The sequence below is a fragment of the Adiantum capillus-veneris genome, chromosome 28 (genome assembly GCF_014529385.1).
Source record: "Adiantum capillus-veneris isolate H3 chromosome 28, ASM1452938v2, whole genome shotgun sequence".
In the NCBI taxonomy this organism is placed as follows: Eukaryota; Viridiplantae; Streptophyta; class Polypodiopsida; order Polypodiales; family Pteridaceae; genus Adiantum; species Adiantum capillus-veneris.
The window spans coordinates 96,409,703-96,426,320 of record NC_140958.1 but is presented as its reverse complement, the minus strand read 5'-3'; the positions used below and the strand labels follow the sequence as shown (position 1 = coordinate 96,426,320).

Sequence of the window (16,618 nt, the reverse complement as noted above, 5' to 3'; positions counted from 1 at the left end):
CAAAGCTGAAGAGATGGGGTACACAGCAGAGGCAGGGTTGGCATGTCCTGGCCACTCAGAATGTGTTACTCCCATCATTGGAAAACTGCGTCTGTATATTCAGTCGTATGTGGACACTGAAGAGTTTTACATCATGCCGCTGGAAGGTTGTGACGCCTTGTTGGGGATCCCGTGGATGTTCCGAGTGCATGGAGTCTTGGATGCCTACAACAAAAAGATCACTGTACAGCATAGGGGCAAAACTCACATCTTGGATGTAAAGCTTAAAGGAGAGTCAGTCCCTATTGTATCTGCTTTTGCTATCACTTCTGTAATAAAGAATCATCTTTCTGTGTACTTGATTTTTGCACGTGATGTCTCAGATAGGGATCAGTCAAATTTATCTGTGTTAGATAAAGAAAGGTCAGCATTTTTGCAAAAGTTTAGTGACTGTTTTTCTGATTCATTACCGTCGCAATTGCCGCCAGAGAGACCTGAGGACCATCGGATAGAGTTGGTGCCAGGGTGTAGCCCACCAAATAGACCTCCCTACAGGGTTAGTGCGGCGCAACAGAAAGAGATTATGGGCCAGGTTGAGGAGTTATTAGAGAAGGGGCTGATTCAGCCTAGTTCTTCACCCTTTTGCTCCCCAGTGCTCCTAGTGCAGAAGAAGGATGGCTCATGGCGCATGTGTATTGATTACCGTGCGTTGAATAAGAATACCATCAAGAATAGGTTTCCTATTCCTCGCATTGATGATATTCTCGATCGTTTAGAGGGTGCTGCAATTTTCAGCAGGATAGACCTGAAGAGTGGGTACCATCAGATTCGTATACGCCTAGAGGATGTGCACAAGACTGCGTTTAGAACGACATTTGGTCTTTATGAGTTTCTAGTGATGCCGTTTGGGCTAACAAATGCTCCTGCCACGTTCAACAGAATGATGGACCGGATTTTCCGCTCGCATCAACAGTTTGTTGGAACATTCTTCGATGACATGGTTGTGTATTCGAAGAATGAAGAGGAGCATAGGCGTCACTTGACCATTGTGTTCGAAGAGCTGCGCAGTCACAGGTTACTTGTCAATCCTAAGAAAAGTGAATTCTTCCTCGAAGAGATCCACTTTCTGGGCCACATAGTCTCAAAGGATGGTGTTAGAATGGATCCCGCAAAGGTCGAAGCTATCAAGACATGGCCAGACTTGAAGACTGTGCACGATGTCAGAAGCTTCTTGGGATTGTGTTCCTACTATAGAAGGTTTATCAGAAATTTTGCAAAGATAGCATCGCCTCTTCACGCATTGCAAAAGAAAGAGGTCACTTTCAGATGGACCCAAAAAGAGATTTCAGCTTTTAGTCTCTTAAAGGAAAAGTTGACTTCAGATCCAGTTATTGTTTTGCCAGATCTCAGGAAGTCATTTGTGGTCCAATGTGACGCGTGTGGCAGTAGCATCGGAGCAGTGCTAATGCAAGATGGACGGGTAGTAGCCTATGAAAGCCGGATTTTGCAAGGGCCAGAGAGGACTATGCAAGTCTATGAGAAAGAACTCTTGGCCGTGATTCATGCGCTTTCTAGCTGGAAGCACTACCTCTTAGGTGCTGATTTTGTTGTCCAAACAGATCATCAGACCTTGCGATACTTCTTGACACAGTCAAAGTTATTCGAAAAGCATATGCGATGGGCAAACATTCTTTCCATGTTCCACTTCCAGATTATGCATGTGGAAGGCAAGAAGAATGTTGTGGCTGATGCGTTATCAAGAAAGCCACAAATTTCAGCTGTGTCAATTCCTTATCATCATGAGTTAGATGACATGAAGGACCAGTATACTGCTGATGAAGATTTTGCAAGGATCTTTGAACAGTTACAAGAGGGGCAACATCACGAGCACTACCTCCTTAGAGATGGTTTTATGATGATGCATGGCAGACTTTGTGTCACTAGGCCACTGTGACATAAGGTCATGGAAGAGAGTCATGTCCCACCGTATGCCGGGCATCGTGGCATTGATGCAACAGTTAAAGCGGTAAAGACGTTCTTCTATTGGCCTACCTTGAGGAGAGATGTGGATGCCTTTGTGCGAGCATGCATAGTTTGCCAAAAGGTCAAGTTTGACAGGCAAAAGGCACCAGGGTTGTTACAACCACTGCCGATTCCGGATAAGCCATGGGAAAGCATTGCTATGGACTTTTTGATCTTGCAAGGACGCCAACAGGGAATGATGGTATATGGACCATTATCTGCAGGTTCAGCAAGCAGGCCCATTTTATCCCTGTCAGGAAGAAGATAAAATCTGATCAGATGGCACGCTTGTTCATGTACAATGTGTTTAAGTACCATGGTATGCCACAATCGATTATCAGTGATCGTGATCCTCGCATGACCAGTTTGTTCTGGAGAGGATTGTTTGAGAACATGGGTACTACGCTCAAGTTCTCGTCTTCCTTTCATCCACAAACTGATGGACAGTCAGAAGAGGCCAATTCTACTGTCTTAGATCTGCTGAAATGCTATGTGTCAGATAATAAGGGCAAGTGGGAACAGTATTTGCCTATGCTTGAGTATGCGTACAATAATACGGTGCATTCGTCTACTGGCAAAGCACCTTTTGAGATTGTTGAAGGCGGCAAAAAGGTTCCTCCCATTTTGCACACCAAGGACAGGATCTTTGAGGAAGATCGATATGTTGAGAACATGGATGAGATGTATAAGAAGATTAAAGTTGCCTTGGAGAAGACTCAGGCAAAACAGAAAAAGGCTGCTGATCGACACCGTCGTGAATTGCTACTATCACCTGGTGATTGGGTTCTCTTAAGGTTCGAAAAGGCAAGGTTAGAGAAGATGAAGGGCAAGGAACGTCTGTTTCCTAAGCTCAGCATGCGTTACTATGGGCCTTTTCAAGTGCTTGACAAGATCAGCGATGTGGCTTACAGGCTGAAATTGCCTGATGCATGGAAGATTCATAATGCGTTTCACGTGAGTCTTCTAAGACCCTTCGTGGGTGATGTGCCAGAAGATATGCCAGTTGAGGATCAGCCAGAAGTTGAGGAACTTGATGAGATCCTGGTACCTGAGCAAGTTTTGGCACATAAGGACAGAAAAGTTAAAGGACAAGTTGCAAGACGCTATTTGGTGAAGTTCAAGAACTATCCGCCTATGGATGCAAAGTGGATGGAAGAGCATGAACTGTCAGAGTCACCAAATGTATTGCAGCTTTACCTTGAAGCCTTTGGGTTACAGCCTACTTATGCCCCAACCCAACGTGTGCAAAGGAGGGGTAATGATAGAGCTAGTACATCGAATGTACATATGAATTCAGTGCCATAGATAGAAATGGAAAAAGTATGAAGGCCTCATTAAGTCATTTGTATCTATGTATGTTACGACCTTTCTTGCGGATACATGCGATGATAAAAGAGTGTTGATAGCACAAGATCATCAGTGGCGTGTATTTATGGTATGCAATCGAGGACGTTTGCGATTTCAAGAGGGGGGTATGTCACGAGGACGTGGCAGTTATTAACCATGTCACAGAGATGTGGCAACTGCTAACCTTGGTTGTTGGTTTCTTTCCAATGGGGTTTATTTTATTTATTTTGAGACCCTCTTTTTGAAGTAGCAAACGGTCGGACATTGTATGGCCAATGTGAACGGTAGATTCACCCGCAGACGGGAAGTGGTCGGCACTGGAATTCGTATGGTAAGAGGATGTCTAGGCTCAGAGCAAGATCATATAGGTCCCCCCGTCGCACTTAGCAAGTTGGTGGATACTAGGAAGTGAACTCAATTAAGGCGTAAAGTCAAGGTGGGACTACCAACAAAAAGTATCCGACAGTTGGGCCACATTGCATTTTTGGATGCGGTCCCAATGAGGATAGATGGTCAGAAGACCAGTGGGAGCCCAACGGAAGCATCTCCTAAAATTTAGGGAACTGCTATTTTGGGCCACGAAATGTGTTCGCGTCATTACCTTCGGTATGACTAGGGGAACACTTTACAACTCTGCCGCGAAGTCAACTGACGCACCAGTTGAGATATTTTTAGCAGGGAAAGCCCAAACTCGGAAACTGGGCGACGTGTCAGCTTGTGAGCGATTCTGCCACTCTGGGAGGCAAAAACGAGCTGCATATCATCAAAGGGGGCGCCATTTTCAGCCACAGGCGGATTGCAACAGGTATAGAAGCTATGGAATGCTTACCTTGCCCTCTATGCACAGTATGGTGACGGGAGTGATGCCTCGCACGCTACATACTGCTCTCTTTCTCCCCTACGTGCAGTTATGTGATGCCCCACAAGAGGGCTACTCATTTGACTGATGTACAGTTGTGTGGGTTCATGCTTTTGTGCTGAGGCAAGAGCCTCCTTGAGCAGGAACAGGGGTAGCTAACTGCTGCTCCAAAGCAGGCACTGGTGAGGGTCATAACCTCACCGTACAGGTGCAAAATCAGCGCCGTGTATGCGCTGTAATTTGACTGTTTTTCAGCCATACGGACGCCAGGATCATTGGGAATCGTCCCCCACTGGCAAAGGACAGTTAGGGGACTGTTTGGGGCTGAAAACAGGGCAAAAACCAGTAAATACAGCGTGCTGAATTTACTGTTTTTGGACAGGAATCAGAGGGTATACGTCAGTGCAAGCGAGTTCCAGCAGGGGAATGTGTTTCGCGCAAGTTTTGGGGTTGTTATGTTGCCGAAATTTGGCCAAATCAAATGGTATCTAGGTGGATACACGTGAAGGATTCCCAGGACCTTACCTTGTAATTTACCCTCCTAAAGAATAAAGAAATATCGAAAGGGGCGCCAATTTTGGGGCCTACAGGTTGTCGGCGTCTGCTCGGAGCATTCTAGCTTCTGAGCCGTGTGTGTATTCAAGTGTTAACTCCCGTCGCAGGTTTTCTTTGCAAAGTGCTCTGTGTGTGTGCATAAAGTAAAGAATTTCGGGTGAAAGCCAACGCCTACCGCCCTACGGGCCGGTTTCATGCACTGTTAGACACTAAGTCTCTGCTGCGTCTTCTGCCAGAAAGTCCTAGCGCTAGCTTTTCTTATATATTGACTTACCAACTTTGCCCTATCTAGTTTCCCAACAAAGTCACTTCTTATAATAAGTGAAAAATAACTAAAATAGGGAAAATGGGTTCTATGCACCGTAAAATGCTCATGATGGCTACTGACTGAATGTTGATGATCATGCTGTGTGCAACGAGAGGAAATGCAACTACTCTAAGTGTTTGGACATGCACTGTCTGCGAACAGAGTCACAAAGGTGCGAGAACACTTCCTCAGCTATCTGAACCCGGGGTCTTGCTGAGAACGTGCACTGTCAGACACTAGGTCTTTGCTGCCTCTTCTGCTAGAAAGTTCTAGCGCTAGCTTTTCTTATATATTGACTTACCAACTTTGCCCTACCTAGCTTTGTCACAAGGTGATGATGTGGCGGACAACAGAAACCCTAATTTTTGCCAGAAACCCTAAAATTCTTGAAATCGCGGAGGTTGAAAAAAAAATAAAAATAAATTTTTTTTGGGAAAATGATGAGCGACGCAAATTTCGCTTTTTCTCTACTTAATGAGAAAGAGAGAGAGAATGCTTTTGCTTTCAAGTTTTGACTCTTTGTGAGAGAGAGAGAGCAATTGCTTTTGATTTGAAGCTTTTGGGGCTCTGCTTTTGGGCATCCTTGTAACCTTTAAATTAGTGGTGAGTGCCTCACTTCTCAGAGCATCTGGACGCAAAGTCTGAGAGTGAATCCCGACCCACTCGACCCACTCTCTTGTACTTTGAACTGATTAATATAAAAAGAAATACCGAAAGGGGCGCCAGTCTTTGGGGCCAATATCTCTAGGCACGGAACTCCGCCGGGCCAGTGCAAATCTATTGTGATCTGTAAATTGTTTTGAAGTGGTTATTTGGTGCTGTCACGGTTGATTCTTGACTTGGAGTGTCCAAGTTTGTTACAATGGTATCAGAGCACGAAAGATAAATGATTAGAAAGTGTTGAAAGTGAGATTGTTGAAAGTGTTGCGAAGGTTCCATCCTTCATGAGCACGACAGATTAGATATTTGAAGCGGATGAATATTCGCGAGATTTAGATACGGCTTTTGCCAAGGTTCGCGAGACTTTGCAGGAGTCTCAAGAACGACAGAAAAAGGCAGCGGATCGTCATCGTCGCGACTTGAAATTGAAAGAGGATGATTGGGTGCTCTTACGTTTTGAGAAGGCATGCCTATGAAAGAAAATGGGAAAGGAGAGGCTTTTTCCAAAGCTTAGTATGCGATACTACGGACCTTTCCAGATCACTGACAAGATAAATGATGTCTCCTTCCGATTGAAACTGCCAGATACTTGGAGGATTCACAATGCATTGCATGTGAGTCTCTTGAAACCTGTTAAGGGTGATGTGCTTGATGATGGGGAGCCTGATGAGCAACCCGAAGTGGAAGAAAACGAGGAGATCCTTGTTCCTGAACAGATTTTGGCACATAACGATACGAAGAAAGGTAAAGTCCGAAGGCGGTTCCTGGTTAAGTTCAAGAACTTTCGTGCATTTGATGCGAAGTGGATGGAGGAGGAGGACCTAGCAGATACTCCTCGGATTGTGAAACTTTATCTCGATGTTTTGGTTTAGCATAGTCTACTCCAAACAGAACCCAGAATTCAGCTTGGTCGGAGATCTGGTGTAGTGGGATGCACAAGAGGGGAGTCACTCCGCTCCCTTGTCAACAGATGCCTCGATTTTGATACTAAAATCATTGATGTCTCTTTGAGCTTCAGGGATACTGAGAGCTGACAATATTCTGCTGGATGACTTTATAAAATGGAATTCCTGATTATGATACTGATTTGTTCTTGACTTCTTGTGAGTGCAGGAACTGATAGACGAAATGACTGCAGCATTTTGGTCTACTTGATCTCGAATAGACATGGTTGTAATAGGGGTTAGTCGATCGGACATCGATGAGGTCCCGATTGGACCTAGATGTGATTGCTAGCTACATTGCCGATAAATCATGGTCTAAGATCCGAATGAATGTTGAATGTCATGTGATGTCCTGTGATGTCGTGTGATGTGATTGTCGATTTTGTACATGTGCTAGATGTGTGTTCCTAGTACGTAGGTACTAACAGTCAGTGTCTGCTAAGACGGTTTATGGCTTTTGTCGGTTTTGTAGGCGTAATCGCGGTCGATTACAATGCTTTCAAGAGGGGGGTATGTCACAAAGTGATGATGTGGCGGACAAGAGAAACCCTAATTTTTGCCAGAAACCCTAATTTTCGAAAATCGCGGAGGTTGAAAAAATAAAATAAAATATTTTTTTTTTGGAAAATGATGAGCAACGCAAATTTCGCTTTTTCTCTACTTAATGAGAAAGAGAGAGAGAATGCTTTTGCTTTCAAGTTTTGACTTTCGGTGAGAGAGAGAGAGCAATTGCTTTTGACTTGAAGCTTTTGGGGCTTTGCTTTTGGGCATCCCTTGTAACCTTTAAATTAGTGGTGAGTGGCTCACTTCTCAGAGCATATGGACGCAGAGTCTGAGAGTGAATCCCGATCTACTCTCTTGTACTTTGAACTGATTAATATAAAAAGAAATACCGAAAGGGGCGCCAATCTTTGGGGCCAATATCTCTAGGCACGGAACTCCGCCGGGCCAGTGCAAATCTATTGTGATCTGTGAATTGTTTTGAAGTGGTTATTTGGTACTGTCGCGGTTGATTCTTGACTTGGAGTGTCCAAGTCTGTTACAAGTTTCCCAACAAAGTCACTTACTCTTAATAAGTGAAAAACGGCTAAAATAGGGAAAATGGGTTTTATGCACTGTAAAATGCTCATGATGGCTATTGACTGTAATGCTAATGATCATGCTGTGTGTATTCAAAGGAAATAAGTGATTGGACATACACGGTTTGCGAACAACCTCACAAAGGTGCGAGAACATTGTTACCATATATATGTGGTAGTGATGTGTGTGAACACACTAGGACCGTCGAAGCATTTTTTTCCTCTTTAGGAGGTTTTTCCCCTTGTGCATTGTATATACGCCCATCACTCTACGGCTATCTATCTTTCAATTACACACTAAGTAACACACTCTCTATTGTGTGCCTTGAGCTTCCTTCGTCTTCTCAAAGCTGTGCGCGTTTCTCTGCAACCCTAATGTCAACAATTGGTATCAGAGCAGGTTGCATCCTCTCGGGCTCGATCGCCAACAGCTCCAGTACTTGCCTGCTCACTTTCTCCGATTTTTGTGAGCTTTGGTGAGCATTCGTAGGTCGACAAAAATTTCGGGTGAGCTCGTAGAGCTTCAGTCTGCCCAGATTTTTGATTCGAGCTCATTTCGACCTCCGTTTCCACTACAGGCAGTACTGCACAGGCTATTTTGTCATTTAGTGCAGAATTTTTGTCAGTGTCGTTTTCTGCATAACAAGTGCGTCAGTCTTCTACGGTTTGTGCTATATAGCACGTGTTGTTCCCGCTTCGTTTCTCCTCTTTGCGGGCAATTTTCACATCAAGTGCAACATTTACAATGGCTCACAAGAACAGAGATGTGTTCAAGATGTTTGCTGCTGAGGACAGATTGGATGGGGACAATTACCCTATGTGGGCTTACATGATGCAACATGTTCTTGTGTCAAACGGCTTCTGGAATATTGTGCAGGGCATTGATGTACGTCGTGGTTCTGAGGATGCAGGCAATGTTGAGGATGTTGCAGGTCTTGTTGCAAGAATTGCTGCTATTTGAGTTGTTTTGCCTATGGCAGAACAATCTCGTTGGGATGTAAAGGATGCGCAGGCTCATGCATTGATTGCGTTATTTGTGAAGCGTACGATTGTTCCTCACATTCGTTTAGCAAAATTCATGCACAGCAAAAAGGCATAGATTATGAAGAGACTTTTGCTCCCACTTGTTGTATGACTACTGTGAGTTTTCTATGTGCATTGGCAGCTCATTTTGGTTGGGATGTACATCAATCAGACGTTGTTACTGCTTTCTTGAATGGTGACATATTTGAGGAAGTTTATGTAACGTAGCCTCGCGGTTTTGTCAAGAAAAAACAAGAGGACAAAGTCTGCAGATGTAAGAAGGATTTGTATGGGTTGAAGCAATCTCCTCGTGCTTGGTATGAGAAAGCTGACACTCATTTGGTCAAACAAGGTTTTCGTAACAGTCCAATAAAAAGCACATTGTACGTAAAGCGTGAGGGTGATGTACTTCTCATCGTGGTTCTTTATGTCGATGATTTGCTGATCACTGGACCAAATGAGAGACATATTGCTAAATGAAGGCTGATTTGGATGCTACTTTCAAGATGAAAGATTTGGGGTTGTTGCATCATTACTTGGGTATACAGTTTAAGCAGGGTGATGGTGGTATTGCCTTGTGTCAGAAAAGTTACACAGAGACATTGCCATGTAAGTTTGGACTTGAGGATTGCAAACCTATTGCCACTCCTATGGAAACAGGTTTGAAGTTGAGTCTACATGATGTTGGTGATCCTACTGCTGTCACTCTTTACCAAACTGCTGTTGGCTGTCTCATTTATGTATGCAACACGAGGCCGGATATTCAATTTGTAGTCTCACAGGTCAACAGATTTATGCATAGCCCAGGGTCTAAGCATTGGCAGGCTGTCAAGAGGATTTTCCGCTACCTTAGTGGCACTTAACATCTTGGCTTGTTTTATCCCAAGAGGGGATTATTGCCATTGGACTTACATGCTTTTTCGGACTCAGATTGGGCTGGTTGTTTTGGCACAAGAGAGTCCACTAGTGGTTTTTGTTTCATGCTTGGCAGTTCATGTATATTATGGTTGAGCAAGAAGCAACCTACTGTGGCCACTTCTAGTTGTGAGGCTGAGTACAGGGTAGTCTTCATGGCTACGGTTGAGTGTGTATGGCTCAGACGCTTTATGGCTGATTTGGGTGTTGGACAGGACACTGCCAACACTATCTACACTGACAGTACGAGCGCATTGGCAGTTGCGAGGAACCCAGTTTTTCATGCTCCCACAAAGCACATTGAGGTGCATTACCACTATGTCAGGGAGAGGCTCTTAACAGGAGAGATCAGCTTGGCTTATGTGCCACCACAGGACAACCTTGCAGATCTTTTCACATAGGCATTGTCTCGTGAGAAGCTCGAAGCTTTCCGCAAAGCTTTGGGCTTACGCCTCTTTGTGGACTGATCATGTCCTCAGGGCATGGCACTTCCCTTTACTCATGTGCCAGCTCTGGTTCACCGCATCACTCCAGGGGGATTTGTTACCATATACATGTGGTAGTGATGTGTGTGAACACACTAGGACCGCGGGGGCATTTTTTCCCTCTGTAGGAGGTTTTCCCCCCCGTGCATTGTATATACGCGCATCACTCTAGGGCTATCTATCTTTCCATTGCACACTAAGTAACACACTCTCTATTGTGTGCCTTGAGCTTCCTTCGTCTTCTCCAAGCTGTGTGCATTTCTTTGCAACCCTAATTCCAACAAACACTTCCTAAGCTAACTGAACCCTTGTAATGAAGTAGCTTGTCCACATGCACATAGGGTTAGATGTGCACGTGACATTAGAGCAGGTTATTGATGAGGAGGTTGCAGATTTGGGGTATTGGGAGACATCTCCATAGATGTTGATGGGACGGTAAGATTGTCATCGTTTGTGAATGTAGAAGGTTATCATCAAAGAAATGAAGAGCTAGTCAAGTGGAAGGCAGTCAAAGCAGCTTGGCTCGCTCTTGGAACCTGCAAGAAAAAAATGCAAGCATGACTTTACGCCATAGTTACAAGGAATGGCCATTTTGAGGTCCTCCTTCCCCGTTCCCATCCCAATTTCCTTTTCCGGATCGCCGTTCTGTGTTTCAAACGTGAGGAATCGAAACAAAGGGTTCCGGGTAACTATGCTTTACGCAGGTTTTTTTATGGGTAAGATACCCCACACTTATAGGTCAAATCTTCACATTTTTTTTGATATGGTAAGGGCAATCAAGGAAGTGGGGTCCAACTATAAGCCTCCTACTTACAATCAGCTACAATAAAAGGAATTGCTAGAAGAGGTCTAGTATGTTGAGAAAGATTTGTTTAGTGTGAGAAAATTAGAAGAGGTATGGATGCACAATTGTATGTGATGGTTGGTTCAACACTAAGAGGAGACCTATTATAAACGCCAGGGTTGCTTCTATCCACGGATCAATTTTTCTCAATTCTATTGACACAAGTAAGCTATACAAATCAAGGGAAAACATTTATTGCATTTTGAAGGATGGAATCATGGATGTGAGGCCTTAGAATGTATTCCAAGGTTGCAAATTATGTTCTTGCAGGGTCTCTTATTAAAACAAAATGGCTTCTATCTTCTTCGCTACGTGAACATTGAGAATATTGCCTTCATTTTCTCTTTGAGGACATTGAGAAATTGCCTTGGGTTTCTCCTATGTTGGATGAGGATAGTAAAATTGTGAGCTTCATCACAATGAATCCCACTATTGCAAGTAGTCTAGCACGATGGAGCTTTTGAAGCGGGCTATCACAAGGTTTGTGTGTATGTTTATTTTGTTTGCCAACTTGCTAGACCAAAGAGAATGGTTGGATGAAGTTGAAGGCTGCAATCATTGATGCGGGCAAGGAAATTGCAATCGTGGTTTTGGAGCCCAGTTTTTAGAGAAGTGCAAGGCAAATTGCGGGCAAGGAGAAAAAATGGGGATGATTTGTGTTATGAACTTACAGATAGAATGGTGGAGAAGCTCAAAACATTGGGAGATATCAGACCCAGCATTAAATTCTCAGAGAATGTTGAAGGTAAGGGGAGACTCAATTAAATGAGAATTTGTGGCGTTCGAGTTGTCTTGGCCTTGAAACAAAACACAGAACAAGCATTTTGTTGATCGTAGATGTCACTAATTGTTAAACATATGTAGGGTAAAGGGGCCAATATAAGGCCACTTAAAACATGGGGGCCAATAGAGAGACATTGAATCTTGAATGATATGAATTATTTAATAGGATTGACAGTTTTCAATGAAATTGATACAAAAAGACAGCTCATATTAAGCTCTTGCCATTCTCAATACCATCGCAATCATAATTCTCATATTTTTTGGTGGTATTTTCCATTTACTTTGAAAGTGGCCTTGTTTTGGACCCCAGTTCGTTATTGGCCCCTTTACCCTAAGCTGCTTGTGTTCAGTAAGAACTCCAAGCTGTGATGTTTTTGAAGAAATGAAGTGCAAGAGCTTCAAGCTTTGATGTTTTTGGAGAAGGAGAGTTTAATTATCATTATTTTTTCGGCGTAAATAGCCCTTTTCAATGCAAGAACTTTGCAACATAGTATATTACTCCTTTCAACACTCCATGGTTTCATTGTCCAGGCTTATTCCAAAGATTTCATTGGGATGGAGTTAGAGGATGGCGGAGGCAGGGGAACGGCAGGTAAGCTATATTTCTTTGATTTAGGTATAATTTTGCAGTAATGATTGCAGTTCTCTCAGGCACATTAATCGTGCAGTGCAAAATGTGTCCAAAGGGAGCAGTTAAATGGCTGGATTTTGATATTCTTCCTGGATGTATGCCAGGGTCACATTGGGAGAAAAGACTCTTAATGAATGAAATCATGACTGGATCAGTTGACACCAGGTCTGTGGTTTCACCAATGACACTTGCCTTATTGGAAGACAGTGGATGGTACCGTGCAAACATGAGTATGGCGGAGCAGCTTGATTGGGGCAAGAACCAAGGAGTGGAGTTTGTCACAGATCCCTGCAATCTTTGGAAGGGCGCATACTTCTGCAATTCAACTCATTCTTCTGGCTGTACTTACAATAGGGAGGCAGAGGGCTATTGTCCTATAGTGAGATACCCTGATGAACTTCCACCTTGGGCTCAGTATTTTCCGGAGCCAAATAAAGGTCGCATCCAAATCTTCTCTCCTACCCTGTGCTAACTAGAAAATGTTGGCCTGCTTACTGTTTGCAAAATGAATTTTGCTATTAAATATATAGTAATTTTTGACTTAGTCTGTTAGTATTGCAACCTTTCTGCGTTTGATGGCATGCTTGCTGGAAAATCTGAATTCTTTAGTTCATTGTAAACTGATTTACCAGTACTTCACCTAGATTGTTCCTGTGACTGGTTGGGAGTAAGTACACTCTAGGCATTGCTCCAATGTTTTATTCCACGGAGGAAAAGTTAAATTAAATGATAATATCCCTACTAGATAATGTACATATGTGTTCGTGTGTGTTGATGGGTGCGTGACTTTCTTGGACTCTTGGAGTCTGCCTCCTATTACCTAGTATGGTTGGATACTATAGCATTGCTCATCAGATGTGATATTATGCATTGTGGACCATGTGGAAGGCTCAAAGTTATGGCACGCTCCTGTGGCTCTCTTCTCCTTGTTCCTATCTGCTATGGTTCCTCCGCGGTTGTTGGAAATTGGAGCAGGTTGATGCTGTTAGTTTAATGTGTTTTTACACAGTCCCAAGCATTCTTTTTGTAGATAACGTCCATTCTTGCTCATGAACTTCACACTTCGCTGGTAGAAGAACGATTTCTCCTCCAAATTAAGTGTTGATGTGTAGGGATTGTAACTTGCTCAGTTTTCCTCATTTACACCTACACACACTCACTCTTGCGTGCATGCACGTACGCTCACACATTCACATAGAGGGGGTGGGTGTTACGCATGGCTGTGGGCATACTGGGGCTATCGGCATATTTGTACTTGGGGGGGGGGGGGGGGGGGGGGGGGGGGGGGGCTGTGTAGGGGCATGTACGAGTACATACACTATTGGGTGTCGGAGTATTTAGGTTGTACATGCATCCTCGAGGGGATGGGGTAATGGTATTGTCCTCTTGTGATTCACCTTGTGTTTTATGGGTAATAGTAGGCAAGTGTGAAACTTAACTTGGTAAAGATTATAAATGCTGGTGTTTTTGAATTTGAGCAGGTGGGCAATCATCATTAGCCGATTATTGTGCATATTTTGTCGCGTATTCAGATGGGTCGTGTACAGATTTGAATGGTGCTCGTGCACCTGATCAAATGCTAGGTGAAATCCGTGGCTTGGAATCCCGGTACGATGCAGTTATTTTCTTTATTAGTAACTTAGAAATTTCCACTTTTTCTGCCAATTGTTGCAGCTTGCCGCTTAAATTTTCCTGGCTTGAGTTGCAGATGCATGGCTGCATCATTGGTCAGGAAAGGGTTTGTTCGTGGCGCTCTGACACAGGGAAGTGGATGCTACAGGCATCGGTGCAGGAATCACACTCTTGAGGTTTGTTTCTGATGTTTGTGAAGAGGCTCTAAGCTTATTTTGGTTGTCCTAATGCTTCTATCTTTTGCGAGAATGAACAGGGGCTACATGTGAAGCCACTGTGTGCACAAATATATGAATAGGATTTTTTGAAACATTTCCTGGACTGACATTTGTGACTGTTAAACTATGAAGGATTTGAATGACACGACTAAAAGCTATTTTTTCGACTTGCAATGAATAGGTTGCTGTTGATGGTGTCTGGAATTCTTGTCCGGAAAAGGGTGGCTCAATACAATTTCCGGGTTTCAATGGTGCACCTTTTGACCTTGAAGGCTGGTTGAACAGTTTGAGCGATCTTTGCTGTGTAGTTATTTTATGTTTTTTGGTATATGTGCGTTCTTGCAGGGGACCTGATATGTCCGTCTTATAACGAGTTGTGTGGTAGTGCTGATTTTGCAATGCCGGGTCACTGCCCTAATGGATGTAATCTAAACGGAGAGTGTGTTGATGGGGATTGCAAATGTTTGTTTGGCTTCAGTGGAGAGGATTGCAGTTTAAGTAAGTTGATACAAGTTTGTTATGCTCTTATAAGTGCAAGCTACAAGAGTCTTCATTCTTTTTCTAGGATAGCCAATATTAGAGTATTTATAGTTTTTGTGGATGTTGCAGAGAGTTGTCCAAGCGACTGCAGTGGTCATGGAATTTGTACACAAGCAGGCAATTGTGAATGTGACCACGGATTTACTGGAGTTGATTGTTCAACTGGTAAACTACTGTACTTTCATGTGGCTATGCTTGTGTTCGCACATTCGTAAACTTCACGTGCGAAAAGCATGCATACTCTCTCTCTCTCTCTCTCTCTCTACCCCCTCCCCGAATAAGAATTTGTACATTGGTAAAGATGAACCTATCTACTCAGTGTGTCAAGTTCTTTAATCTGATTGGATGGTCTTGCAGCCATATGTGATGAGCAGTGCAGCTTACATGGAGGTGTCTGTGACAATGGTGTTTGTGAGTTCCGGTGTTCGGACTACGCCGGATATACATGCCAAAACAGCAGTGGACTGCTACCTAGCCTCTCCATGTGCGGAGATGTGCTTGTAAGAGGTATGGGAAGCCAGCATTGTGCTCCTAGTGAGGGCAGTATCTTGCAACAGCTAGAGGCTGCAGTGGTGCTTCCAAACTTCAACAGGCTCATACCGAGCGGTCGAAGCTTATGGAGACTGTTGGACAATGGTAACTGTGCGGCAACTGCGAAGAGACTTGCTTGTTGGGTGGGGTTTCTCATTCCCATCTAATAGGCCTAGGAATTGCTCACATTATCACCTAATATCGTTTTCTCATAACAAGCTTCATAATCTTGAACTAACATGAAATGTATTGTTAATTGTTTCAGATATCTATACAGAGGTGCGATCAGGATGGTGATAACCGCCTGCGCGTATGCCATTCGGCCTGCATGTCATACAACTCAGCTTGTGGAGCTCGTCTGGACTGCTCTGATAGGACCCTTTTTAGTGGGTTGGACGAGGAAGGTATGTGTACAGGAGATGGTGGCATGCACTCATGGTTGGATCAGCCCTTCAGGCTAAGCGGGTTGTTGCTCATGGCAATAGTAGCGCTCTCAGTATCTCTCTGGTTGTTGCGGCTTGTCCATTCATACTTTCTCACAGTTAGGCAGCTTAATGACTCGCAGGGTGGCTATGTCGCCCTCGCTATTGACAGAATACAAAAGCAGCCTTGTATAACCCAGGATTTATTAGTTAGGTGACATGCGACGGAGCTCCCGTTAGAGTTAGTGCGATTTTTCTACTGACCTGCGTGCATAGTTCCTTGGCAAGCTTCTGCTGGATTTTTGATTGACGTCACAGAATTTTTGCTACACTGCCCCTGGCATTGTATGGGGCAGAACAGGACAGGTGGACGGTCACTTGTCATAGGCAAGACCTTGACTAGAGAGTGGTGCCAAAGTTTACCACCGAGGGTCTTTCAATGCTACCCTGTTGTTGGGGAGGTCAATAGAAGGAATATTGGGCTCCTCAATGGAAGGAGTGTAATCTTGTTGTATCGATCCTGTAATATATCTGTTTTGGCCTACTTTTGTCGCTATTATTGTCCCAAGGGCTGCTTGTTCAGTTTTGAAACAAGCATTGCAACTCGTGATTTTTTTTGTCAAACTGCCGGGCTGCTCTAGAGGGAGTGTCTATGGTGCAGGTCTGAATCAAGAGCCGTTTCTGTAGCAGTAAAAGATGGGACACGCCTACTCCTGCAAATTGCTAATGCTGGTATTCATCTGCAGGCGGCATGATCAACATTGTTAAAAGATGAGTACGATCTGTTATGTTGCATATGTGTAGTTCGAGAACAGCTTGATTGTGCTAGGGGAGTTGAATTG

At 43.8% G+C, this 16,618-nt stretch overlaps 1 protein-coding gene across 1 annotated transcript in view; it reads left to right on the top strand.

Annotated features, from left to right (window-relative positions):
* LOC147420935 (metalloendopeptidase / zinc ion binding protein) overlaps positions 1-16,330 on the top strand; it is a 40,699-nt gene extending 24,369 nt beyond the window's left edge. The window contains exons 9-17 of the mRNA XM_086505093.1: positions 12,334-12,394; positions 12,538-12,870; positions 13,915-14,041; positions 14,142-14,241; positions 14,465-14,534; positions 14,629-14,781; positions 14,893-14,988; positions 15,181-15,497; positions 15,620-16,330. Of these exons, the coding sequence (XP_086361219.1) occupies positions 12,334-12,394; positions 12,538-12,870; positions 13,915-14,041; positions 14,142-14,241; positions 14,465-14,534; positions 14,629-14,781; positions 14,893-14,988; positions 15,181-15,497; positions 15,620-15,994 (1,632 nt within the window). The 3' untranslated portion in view covers positions 15,995-16,330. The remainder of the gene's footprint in view (positions 1-12,333; positions 12,395-12,537; positions 12,871-13,914; positions 14,042-14,141; positions 14,242-14,464; positions 14,535-14,628; positions 14,782-14,892; positions 14,989-15,180; positions 15,498-15,619) is intronic.
* Positions 16,331-16,618: the final 288 nt, after the last annotated feature.